Raw genomic sequence first — 12,356 nt, forward strand, 5'->3', positions numbered from 1 at the left:
ATGCATCCGGTGGAATTTCCTGTGGCACCGGAGCAATCCCGGAAGTGGAACGTCAAGATATACACTACCACAAGACTAACCTGACTGTATATACTGTAAAGTATTAAAAAAAAATAGCTCCACCTCGACCAGTTAAAACTATAGAATACTGCTTACGTATCAGTAAAATGTAATAATATATGAGTCACAAGGGCCATTTTTCTGCAGAGAACAAGTATAACACCCTTTTTATTTTTTTACCACGAGTTTACATACACGTCTCTGCCGATTGGGTATCACCTGTGACACATCCAATAAACGAGAGACAGACCAACCAAACGAGAACTTCTCTTGAAGCCGTTGCACACCGTTTCACACCGTTTCACACTTTAGCACTCACCGTTTTGAGACTAAACTTGCTCCTGGTGTGGTGTGGTGTGGTGTGGGTGGAGTCATGAGCAAAAGAGGCAGATTTGAGTCCAAATTGAGGTTAACATGACACATAAACTGGCATGCCTTTATCTCATCCTCCTCTGTTCTCCAAAGTAGGTTGTGGTAAAAATAGTCAGCTCAGTTAACCTTGAAAAAAACATCTGCGTTTTACTTAACTAGCCTGCAGGCTAATTTAACAAAGCAGTAAACAATAATAGGCAAGGAGGAACTCTGGGCTCCCCTGTCAGAATTTGGCTCTGAGCCCTCTCCCTTTAAAAAAAAAAAACAACAAAAGTAAAATAATTACAGCTGCTGCTTTTAACTTGATGGTATGTCTGGTGATCTGTCTCTGAAACCCCCATTTGAGTCATCAGTTTCAATCATCAAATACTAATGTTTTACTTCCCCCTGCAAAAGTACATGATAAAAGCTTTTTCTGACACGGGAGGAACAGTAACAACTCCACGCACTGGCTGAGCCTTTGTTTTTCTAACTACCTCACCATGTGTTATCAGGCTACATAGTTTAGTCTCGACTCAAAGGTACCTTGTAAAAGTTTGGATGCACTTTGCGTGTCTTTAATTTGCTATATTATTGTAGCAGCAGAGCAATTTTAGGCAGGCAAAAGGTCCCTTGATGGTGCGTAGGTGGCCTTGGAAGGGAAGGGAAGGAAAACCAAAGTATTAGCTCAAGTACAATCTAAACAATCAATTAATTATCTAAACACAGAACTGATCAGATGTTACCGTGAGGAAACTATGTATATAAAAAGAAATAGCACAAATACTTTTTTTTTTAAATGCTTTTGAAACAGCCAATCACAATTAGACAGAGAAGGCTATTGCACTGCTTTAAAACATAGTGGATGCTGAATTTTTTTTTGTTGCTGTGACAACGCTCCAGGTTGAGCCAGCCTATCAGGAACAGTATCTGAATGCCCTTTTTTAAAAGGTATTTGCTTCATCATTACTAGGCTGTGTCTGCAAACCTGTTGACCCTGGTAGTCTGCAAAATTAAAGCTATATTCAGAGCTGGTACAAAACAGAATTATGGTTTGTTATGTCTACCTTGCAGAGTCGATGGAGGGGGTTTAAAGGAAAACAACATATTGGTGTTTTTGTTGAGCTAGCCCAAACTCCCAGAGTGAACTCTGAACCTCCAGTTGACCTGCAGCTGCACCCTCCTCTGCCATAGGCCTGAAAATAAACTGTCTTACAGGAGGTCCTTGTTCCCAGACACTGGATAATATTACTGCCGTACAAAGCCAAAACGCAGTAACTACATATTTGGTCAAAATTGAGTTTAGACTGGAAATGGGCTTTGTAACATCTCCTACGTCTTGTGACAAAAACTCCTGGTTCAACTGTATCCCGTTTCAGAGAAATCACTATGTCAAATTTGCAGTAACTACAAAATCCAAGCTAGTACCAAGGTAAACCGCAGTAAGTGAAGTTACTGCGTTCTGCCTTCGTTAACCCGACTTTGACTCGGTAGCTAGTACCAAGGCAAAGCGCAGTAAGTGAAGTTACTGCGTTCTGCCTTTGTTTACCCGACTTTGACGCGGTAGATACTGCGGTCTGCCTCTGTAGCCACATTGAAATCTGCCAATCTGTCCGCCTCGAGCACAGCATCCTTATCACAGAGTCTGATATAACACCGTGTGCGAGGTGACACTGTGATACAGACCACCAACAAGCCAACATCATTAACCCAGAGAAACATGGCACAATCCCGAGTAAAACTTATAGTGTCTCTAACTTTGAAACGCAAGTATCCAGACAGCGGTAAGGAACATGGTAAAATATGAACACCTAACCTGGCAAATAACACCTAAATCAACAAATTGCCGTCACTAGCTAGCGAGCCGCTAGCATATAAACTATTTTAGCTTACCTGCTCCCCTTGAAGGCAGTAACGTTAGTATCTATCCACTCTGGAAACGCTGTCATAACTGTTTTGTTTCTTGTTGTCTTCATTACTTACGCTATTGTAATGTATTTTATTAGGTAATCTCTCAGTTGAAGCTTAAGAGGAAGTTGTAAACATAGAGCTTTTATTTTGACGGGAAAAGAGAAGTGGAAAAAGGGTTGTATTTTCTGACCATTGTCAGTGGTTGAATTAAGTGAGACGTGCCGTCTTTGTGTCTTTATTTTAGAGCCCAAACAGTGAGACAATATAAGAAACGCTCGGTTACACTAGTTTCATTTCATTTCATTTTATGAGTATTTTTTTATATGGAGATAGGCTACGTTCTCAATAATAATATTAATATGTCAATATCCATTTTCAGTTGTCAGCGTAAAACATCTTTTTTTTTAATGTTTCGCAAAATTGACTGTGACACACGAAATGGACATATGCACACCGTCTTACGCAACAACACCATTTTTCATATAAAGTAAGGCAGCATACTGTGTAGGGTGACCAGATGAGAATGGGTAAAATTCGGGACGGGGAACTTTTTTATTTTTTTGGTATTGGTCTTCTTAATGTTCTATCAGACTATAACTACTTGAGAGTAAAAAAAACAAACATATAGCATTAAAAAATCTAGGTTTCATTAAAGTTGTGTGTTAAACAAGATGAAGAATTGTTTTTTGGAAAGCGTGGCTATACGTGGCTATATGTAGTTTACTGCTAGCGGAGCCTGAAGTCGGACCCCCCGTGTGAAACACCAAACTCCTTCCTACATACATCGCGGAAAACTGCAGTAATCCAGGGGTATTTCCCTACCCAGTCCTCCCCGTACCTGCAGAGACGTTTTTGCTTTTTAGCTACGTGTTGATATTGATCGGGTCCCGGTACCAGTCTGACCCTCCATTTCAAAAATGAATGAATGAAAATTTGCGTTGCAACTTGCAGCCGATGGGAGCTGGCTGCAGGATGACTCAATCACCATGAACAGTTTTTAATGTTCTATCAGACCAGAACTACTCCAGAGTCAAAAAAAAAGTCAAAGAAATACTCGAGAGTCTGCTTTTGAGACTTTGCTCTAATTTTCAGGACAATTAGGGCAGGATTCGGGGCAACTGCTTGGATTTCGGGACTGTGCCGAATTTTTCGGGACGTCTGGTCACCCTAATACTGTGACTGTGCCTAACGCATCTGCTATATAATGTTGTCTAGCTTGGGAGTGTTCACACACACACACACACACATACACACACACACACACACACACACACACACACACACACACACACACACACACACACACACACACACACACACACACACACACACACTTGTTATTCTGTTTGAGTTATGTTGTTAAATGTATATGAATTTTTAAGTGCCATTTTATAAGTAACCTTGGTATTTAATGAATTAATTTTCAATTAACATAAAAACAAACACAAACCAAAATACCAGCATTTTGATTGTGTTTAAAATTCTAAGGATGTTTTAGGGAAAATAATGAGAATGACAATTTAATCATTTAAGACTGATGTAACAGGGACATTACGACAAAATACTATTCTTGAATACACTGGATGAAGGTTACTACCAAGCACTTTCAACACTCAACCTATAAACATCCATAAACAAAACATAAAACCAATTAAAACAAATGAAAATGTATAAGGAATAAAAAAAAAAATTGGATTAACACATTTCAATTGTAGATACTGCACTCTGCCTTTGTAATAGTGTTTTAGTGGCTTGAGGTTAGACAAAGGCAGAGTGCAGTATCTACATTTTTAGGGTCAAAGGTCATATCAATGGTCTTTTTTTTTATGTATAACATTTTCCTTCCTGTAAAGGTATTACATAAAAGTATCAACACTATTGTACCTACAACATGTTTGGCTGGCCTGCATGAAAACTTTGAAGCCATTTTTCTCAGTTTCAGTGTTGGCGTACTTGCCTTTGTAGGGCAGATTAGGGCTGCACGATATGAGGAAAATAGCAAATTAAAAAATAATTGAGATTATTTTGACTGATATTGCGATTGGGATATGATCCACGATATTGGAGGGAATGATCATTTTTGTATCATTATTCCTATTTTCATTGAAAAAAAAACTAAAAATTAACATAATTAAATAATTAATGGGTGATTTTGCGAGGATCTGTACAAAACAGTTTTTCTTTAGTCTGTAGGATACAATTTGCAGGATGGGACGTCTCTGAAGCATTTGGATTTGGATATTGTAGGAGTCCATATGGCGATTTTGATATAATTGCGAGTAATTGTAGGCATGGGCTGGTATTCGATTCAGACAATTTGATAACCTTTAGCAAAAATATCACGGTATTGCAATTACAGCTTTAAAATGTATTATTATTTTTTCCATTGAACACAATGTATTTTATTTTTAAACACAATGCACACTGGCAGGGAGACGGATTACTAAACTGCAGTTTCTCTCCTTGACCACTCCTAAAAAACAGCTCATACTTTAGGAACGGAAAATGTGACAGAAAATGTTAGTGGTTTTGAAACCTTGACTTTGAAAAAGGTATCCGGCCCATGCCTAATTAATTGTGCAGCCCTAGATAATATATCCCCATACCTTCTCTGCAAATGATAGAGGTTTAACAAACACATTAAGATTGGATGTGGGTTATTGTTAATAGCTACCACCATCAGATGGGAAAATTGTGACAGTGAAAGTCACTGACATATTCTCCTCTTCCTGCGGAGATGCCCTTTAACAAGGTGGTTGGAGCCCATCGCTCCAAGGTACAAATGTGTTTATCTGTGCAACGAGATGATCTCAGGGAAAACCTGGATTTGATTTAAAGTAGTGTTAACCGAGAACTACTGCTCCTCTCTCTACCGTGTGGACCTCCTTCTTTATAGTCACTCAGATAACATCGAAGACAAAGATGGTGATCTGATAACTTTGTTTTTTAACAGATTGGTGCTGGATTGCTGATGCAGCGAGGTGGCCCTGCATAATAAGTCAGGAGGAGAGAGGGGAGACAGACACCGGGGACTGTGATTAACTCTCACCTACTCAGAAGAACAGCAAGCCATTACATAAAAATTATTTCTCAATTTTCTTTCCGGGCAGGCTTTGAAAGAGATCTTGTTTCTGGGAGTGGTTCCAACATAAACCCCCGAAAAAAAATGTAGATGTGCCGCTCCCTGTAGGAACTTAGAAAGTAATGCTTGTGTAAATAATGTCTGGAGCGGTGTCTTGTATTCTAACGATTAGCTTTTTGCAACCTACAACTTGATATGTGACTGCTTTAGGTCTGTTTGTGCATGTTCTGTCATCCTGGTCAATAAGAATTTGCAGAAGAAAAATGAGGCGTTGTGCAGTAGAGTGGGTTTAAGTGTTTTGACTTGAGGTCTGTCTCATGGCAGACAATGCATACTGCATGCTAATCAGTCTCTGGCTTTACTCTCGCTCTTTATTCTTCCTGTGTGACCACCCACTGGACCCTGATGCATAATTAGTAGAGGTAATAGTAGTATAGAAGTCAAGTCAAACAGTAGTTTTTACAGTGAAGAAATGTATGTTAAAGCAATACATATATATAAAACTTAGAAAACTGGTAAGAGCAGAAACAAGACAAGATTAAAACTGGCACCGTGGTTACCACAATAAAAACTTCTCTGATCCGTGATACTTCCTACAAAAATACAGAAAGTGATGGTCCTGCTTTGCTTTTGTATTTCACTCTGAAGTTTTTATGTCACCAGATGTTCATGAATCTGCGGTGCGGCTCCTTCAGAAATGAAAAAGGGTTTGAATCCGACTTGTGGCCCTATGCTGCATGTCGTCCCCTTTCTCTACCCCTTTCTATATGTAATATCTAATAAAAATGCAATACAAAAAGCTTAAAAAAATAATCTTAAAAATTGCAGCGTCTCTGTGATAGAGGCTGATGAAGGCGGGTGTAAAGTATATTCTCATGAAAAAACCTCGCCTGGTGCAGCTTTAATTAGACAAGATTTTCACAGTTCACAGTATAGTGAAGGCTAATGTAGCGTGTGTAGGTGTGATGTATTCGCAAGTCTCTGTTCTTGTACAGTTGATCATTGCACTATGAATAGACTCTGTGCAGTTCTGTGTTCATGTTCACAACCTTCCTGACTCATATCAATACCCATACTGCACTCTCGAGGGTAACGTTCTGGAATTTATGTAAAAAAGTTAACGGCCTGAATACTGAGACTTACTACTCTCGTCTTTCAAATTTCTTTTGCTTTGCGTAGTCCACAAATTCAGGCATCCTTTTGGAAATGATGGCGCCGCCCCTTGAGGTCTCTTAATAACTGGCAGCTTTGTGGGTGGTTTTGTGTGTGTGTGTGTGTGTGTGTGTGTGTGTGCGTGCGAATGCATATGTTGTTGTAGGTATGAGCAATCTGACTGACACGCGTTGTGGTGTTTCATTTTCAGCAGGTGCCTAATATGACAAGAATGGCAAACCACACGCACACTTCCTCTCCGAACAGGATGTGTGTTCTGAAAGTACATTAAGTAATCTGTGTATTTCAGTTTGAATTTAATAACAAGCTATTTTTTCCCCAAAGTCAAAATAAGCATTGAAATGTTTGTGCGTTTCATCCATTCTTGATTTAAATACTGTATGTCATTAAGAGAATGGCTCATTTGATTGTGTTTTAATAGCACAAACAGCATTTAAATGTTTACCACAAAGTGAGCAGTTTCACATGAGCAGTCTATTTGCTCAAGGACTTACTGTGCTGACAAATGCTTGTCATAAATAGAGACGGTTGCCATGTTGACTCATGGCAACCAGGGAGTTTTTGCAGCAGTTTGTGTCTCCGATTTTTATTCTTTTCTGTGTACATTGCTTTAGAAAACAACCTCTCAGACGGCACACATTCTTCGTATTAAAGTCATTAAAGCTGATGTTTCTGTTTTTTTCTTAACTGAGATTTGAAGTGATACCGACAACGCTTGATTGCATCTCGTACCTTGATGCTTCACAGCTGTAATCACAGTGAATGCACTCTGCTACATAATATGCATGCATACTGTTCACTGTGCAGCGTACGTGGTGTTTAAATGGAGATGGACAGGGATGATGTGCAGGTTTCAGGTGTTTTTTGTTGATTGGAGGTTGTAATGGACAACTTGTTTTTTTCCACAGGGTTTGCAGGTGAAGGCAGATTATGTTCCTCTGCTACAGTCCCTGGCCACGTATGGATGGAGGCTCACCTGTGTGCTGCCAACACCTGTAATCAAGACTAACAGGTAATGGCCCTCACCTGTCTATTAAAGGGACATTATGGTCCATGCATGGTCCTTGTTTAATAAAAAATGATAGAATAATTCTTATTCTAATCTAATTAGGCTAATAAAAAGGGATATTAAGTAATCTATGACCATGTAATGACCCCTGTTGGCAACCAGAAGAAATTGCAACAAGAGCAACTGCAAACCTTGTTACTTTGTGCTTGTAAAAAAGTATTCAGGACACACATCTTAACTATTCATGTGGTTTATTAAACCAAACGGCTGCAACACTGATGCTATATGTGTCTCCTATGGGGTCAACACTTATGTACATATGTATTTTAATATTTTTAAAAAGTAAGATTAGGATTACGGTCTGTAGATTTTCTAAAAAGCAAATGGAATAAAAAAAAAGAATACAATGATAGAATTCAGTGAAAGGTTTGAATAAATAACCCCCAAAGTACAAGTACGTAAGTAGGTTTTACTTACTGTAGTACTTGAGTAAATGTACTTTATTATGCTCTTGAATTACTAAAAACCCACTGGATTATCCCCAAAGTGCATAGTCACCAAGTTTGAAACAAGAGTATATATTTTTTTGGTTTATAATAAAAGTTGATATTTGGGAGTTTTAATAAGATAACAATGCTTTTTATAACCTGAAGTGACAGCTCTGTGTCACTGCAGGGTTTACAGAGAATACACATACTTTCATTTTTTGTTTTTCTGTGGATGAAAATGGAAAATGTCACTACTGCCATTTTTTAGTTTTGTCGTGGGAATTCAACTCTGAATTTCAGACAAGACCTACAAAGAGTTTCTTAAGAAATGTGAAGCTGATAACTCGGCTGAAAACTCTTAAAATCCAAAGATATTATAAACTTAACACGCACACCTTATCTGTTCAAGTTATTGTTCAAAGAAATATGACGGCTTTTAGAAAAAATGTACCTAAATCTGTGCCAATTTAGGCTGAGCTTCAAGCCGAGCAGCAGCAGCTGTGAAAGTTTAAAAGCAGCAGCTCTGACTGTTGGTGGAAAATCTCTTCACTGAAATGTAACGGTTCCTCAGCTAAGCCTGTGCTGACTCATCACTCATGGCTGCTATATGAGTGTACATCCGCTTATGGTCAAAGGCCTCGCATGTTCTTCAGGCACCCCGAAGAGCTTCAATTCAAGACATAATTTGATCTTCAACATGCTGATAATGTACTGTACTAGTCAAATATGTCATTGCAGTATGGTTAAGACTCTTCAAACCAGTCTTAGAAACAACTCATGCTGTAGGTGTTTTAAAAAAAATAGTGTAAAAGATGAAAAAACAATTTAGTCAAAGGCCTTGAATGTCTAACAGAGCTACTTTGCTTCAAATGCAGTCAAATAATGTTTAATACAAGGTTAAGACACAGCAGTTGGCCTTTGAAGTCTTTACTTGAAGGAAATGTGAAACTTTGAAAACTGTAAGGGACAACAAATTTAATGATAGTCATTGCAAATCAGAAAAGAGCAGATAAACAGAGTTAAACCATATGTATTGTAACAATAAATTAGTGAAGTAACAAGGAAACTGGATTTAATAAGTCTATGCTAGCTAGCTGTCAAATGAGTTGCATCGTGCCTCATGCTAGGAAGAAACAAAGTATCACAGGGAAAATATCAACGCTAACTCCCCATATAGGGTAGAATAAACACCTAATTAATCCAGTAAACAGAATTCACAAAGTAAAAGTAAAAACAGCAAAAATACATAACAGTTATCCCAACATTAATTTAACAGAATGTTGTATTACCGACACATTAGCCTCTGACAGCTAATGGCTAGCTTATTTAGCAGTAGACAACTAAAACTACTAAATTCTACTACACAAATCAACAAAACAGGTATAGTAAATGGGTACCCGCAGATAATGCTTCAGGGCATTTAGATAAAAGATGTCTGTCAATATTTGCTTGGTCACAGATTTGACAAAAAGGTGGACTTAACAATGTCAGTTAGGGCGCTTTCACACCCATAGTTCGGTGGACTCGGTGTGATTCGGTGTTTGGTGTTTTATAGGGCTGTGTATTGGCAAGAATCTGGCGATACGATACGTATCACGATACATGGGTCACGATTCAATATATTGCAATATATTTCGATACTGTGTGTAAGGCGATATATTGGGATTTTCCATCCATCCATCCATCTTCGTCCGCTTATCCGGTGTTGGTTCGCGGGGGGAGCAGCTCCAGCAGGGGACCCCAAACTTCCCTTTCCCGAGCAACATTAACCAGCTCCGATTGGGGGATCCCGAGGCGTTCCCAGGCCAGGTTGGAGATATAATCCCTCCACCTAGTCCTGGGTATTCCCCGAGGCCTCCTCCCAGCTGGACGTGCCTGGAACACCTCCCAAGGGAGGCGCCTATTGGGATTTTTTTAAAGTATAATTTTAGAAAAACTAATATTTAAAAAAAGACATGATGTTCATAAAAGTCAAGGAAGATTACTTTAGGTAAACAATTCAGTACACAGAAAATCAAACTGCCAGTTTGGGATTGTGGTTCACAGGTTCTTAGTGAGCTAATGTTTATATGCTAAAGTAGGCCAAAGTTCAGCCATAGCTACATTGTTAGCCTCTAGCAAAAAGTCAGGCACTGCTAGGCACTGTTAGGCACTGCTAGGCAAGGACACTAGTGGTGCGTCTCAGCATAGACATATAGCGGTAGGGGTTTAAACACAACATAAACATGAACCACTGTCTTACATGAATATGTTTTAACATAAAAAAAAAAAAATTGATATTGACTTTTTGAAAATTGATACAGTATTGCAAAATACAATATCGCAATATTCAAGTGTATCTATTTTTTCTTACACCCCTAGTGTTTTAAGCCCCCAACGTCGTCTTCCAGGCAGCCCTGCCTGGAAGGCACTAGGATTAGGCAATGGTTAGGGTTAAGGTTAGGCAAAGAGTATAGAAGTAACAAGAGGCGGCGCTGCACTCAATAAAACATTCCATTGCAACAAACGCACCCATGACCGAGCTGCAGCTTGCAATGGAACGTTCTATTGAGTGCAGCTCCGCCATCTTGGACTGAACGCAACACAACGTTCTATTGAGTTTCGCCTCTTGTTACTTCTATACTCTTTGGGTTAGGGTTAGGTGGCTTGAAGTCGACGGTTGCAGCGCTGCCTTGAAGTCAACGTTGGGGGCTTAAAACACCATTGAGCGTTCGATTCTGGGGTGAAGTTGCAACATTGTTGCTTTTCTCATTTGGTTCGTTTTGCTTTCACACTGCACTTTGTCGGACGCACCAAACACTGTAAACACTAAACTTTAGATTTTTTTTTTACAAAGAACGAGGACAGGAGAGGGATCCTTTGGATAGGAGGAATGATTACAGCAACACATAATTTAAATATACATACGGGAGTGTTGTTTTAAGATCGACTTTAAAAATGTGAAACTATTCTTATTATATAATGTGTCAAACTGATGAAGTGTACATGCAGTATTTCTATCAGTACACTGAGCGATTGTTTGCTTTGCTCCCATCTCAGCTGGTCATGTTTACCGCTCTTTCACAGCATAGCTGATTAATTACCTCTCTATTTTCATCCTTTGTTTTTTTTTCTAAATTCCCTCCCTCCCTCTCTCTCAAAATGCCACAACACAACAGCACAACATGGCTAATTAATCAGAGTCGGCCTAGATACAGTACAAGACGGAGCTCATTTCTCCCCCTGCCTTGAAAACATTTTGCGTGCTGAAATAATGGTTGATGATCTATTTCAGATTAGCAATACTCATTACACTTGTTTTTGTGCTGTTGACTCCTGCATTTTTAAATAGCAAAATTTGATAATGCACGCTTTTATGTAGTCTGTAGGGTTTGCAGACTGCACTTCATCTGGAGGGGTCGGATAAGTGTCAGTGATCTCAGCCGTGTCTGAAATTAATGCTAACTGGTGCTCAGTGGTTTCTCCACACAACATTAATTCATGTAGTTGTCTCAGAGCATGCATTCCTGTTTGCCGCATTCAATTAATGTAGATGGTAATTACATTTTAGAGCCATTAACAACAGTAAACGTGAATTTCTCTACACTAACGGTGGAACAAGAGAACAAGGAAATAACAAGGTTCAGACAAATTAGTTAATTATTGCAGGTATCTAAATCAGCTGGAGACAAAATAGTGATCAACATATATACATTATAGAGTCTTAATCTCGTTTCAGAAGAAAAAAAATCGCATTTTTGAGTGCAGCATTTGATTTGTCCGGCTTTTTTATTTTAAGTGGCAGTTTGCAGCAGAGGTGTGCAGTAGACTTTTTCCCTAAAGATGAAGCCGCCAACAGGTACATTCACCCATAAATAGAAACGGGACAATGCTGTTTTATATGGCTTCAAGTTATAATAGTGTGGCTGACACCGACAGCCGAGAGTAGGTTCAGTAAAGGCCTGTAATTTTCTGAGCCATCCACTCCTCTCTGCCTTAATGGGCTAGGGCTTTTGCTAGGAACTCCGGTTAGTTTTCAGCTTTGATTTGCCAGGAAGCAGTCCAGCATTCTTGACAGCCTCGAAAATGGCTTATGGATAAATGGTGGAAGGAAGAAGGTAATGGAAAAAAGAAGTTGTGGTGGGCTTTGGATAGTTTAGATAGTAAGCCTTCTGCTGGAAGAGTCTCAAGTCCATTTGATGTTGAGAAAGGGAAGATTTGTAGCAGGCTTTTAGGGTCCTGCAGCGATCATAAACCTGCCATCTTTCCTCATGTGCAAGGCTGATCTGGCAGCTTAACGTTA

General features: G+C 39.1%; 1 protein-coding gene across 1 annotated transcript in view; it reads left to right on the forward strand.

Annotated features, from left to right (window-relative positions):
• The window catches only part of rftn1b (raftlin, lipid raft linker 1b), a 114,660-nt gene that overhangs the window by 98,136 nt on the left and 4,168 nt on the right, over window positions 1-12,356 (forward strand). The window contains exon 8 of the mRNA XM_028580083.1: window positions 7,486-7,589. Coding sequence (XP_028435884.1) covers window positions 7,486-7,589 — 104 coding nt within the window. The remainder of the gene's footprint in view (window positions 1-7,485; window positions 7,590-12,356) is intronic.

Source organism: Perca flavescens, chromosome 6 (assembly GCF_004354835.1).
Source record: "Perca flavescens isolate YP-PL-M2 chromosome 6, PFLA_1.0, whole genome shotgun sequence".
NCBI lineage: Eukaryota > Metazoa > Chordata > Actinopteri > Perciformes > Percidae > Perca > Perca flavescens.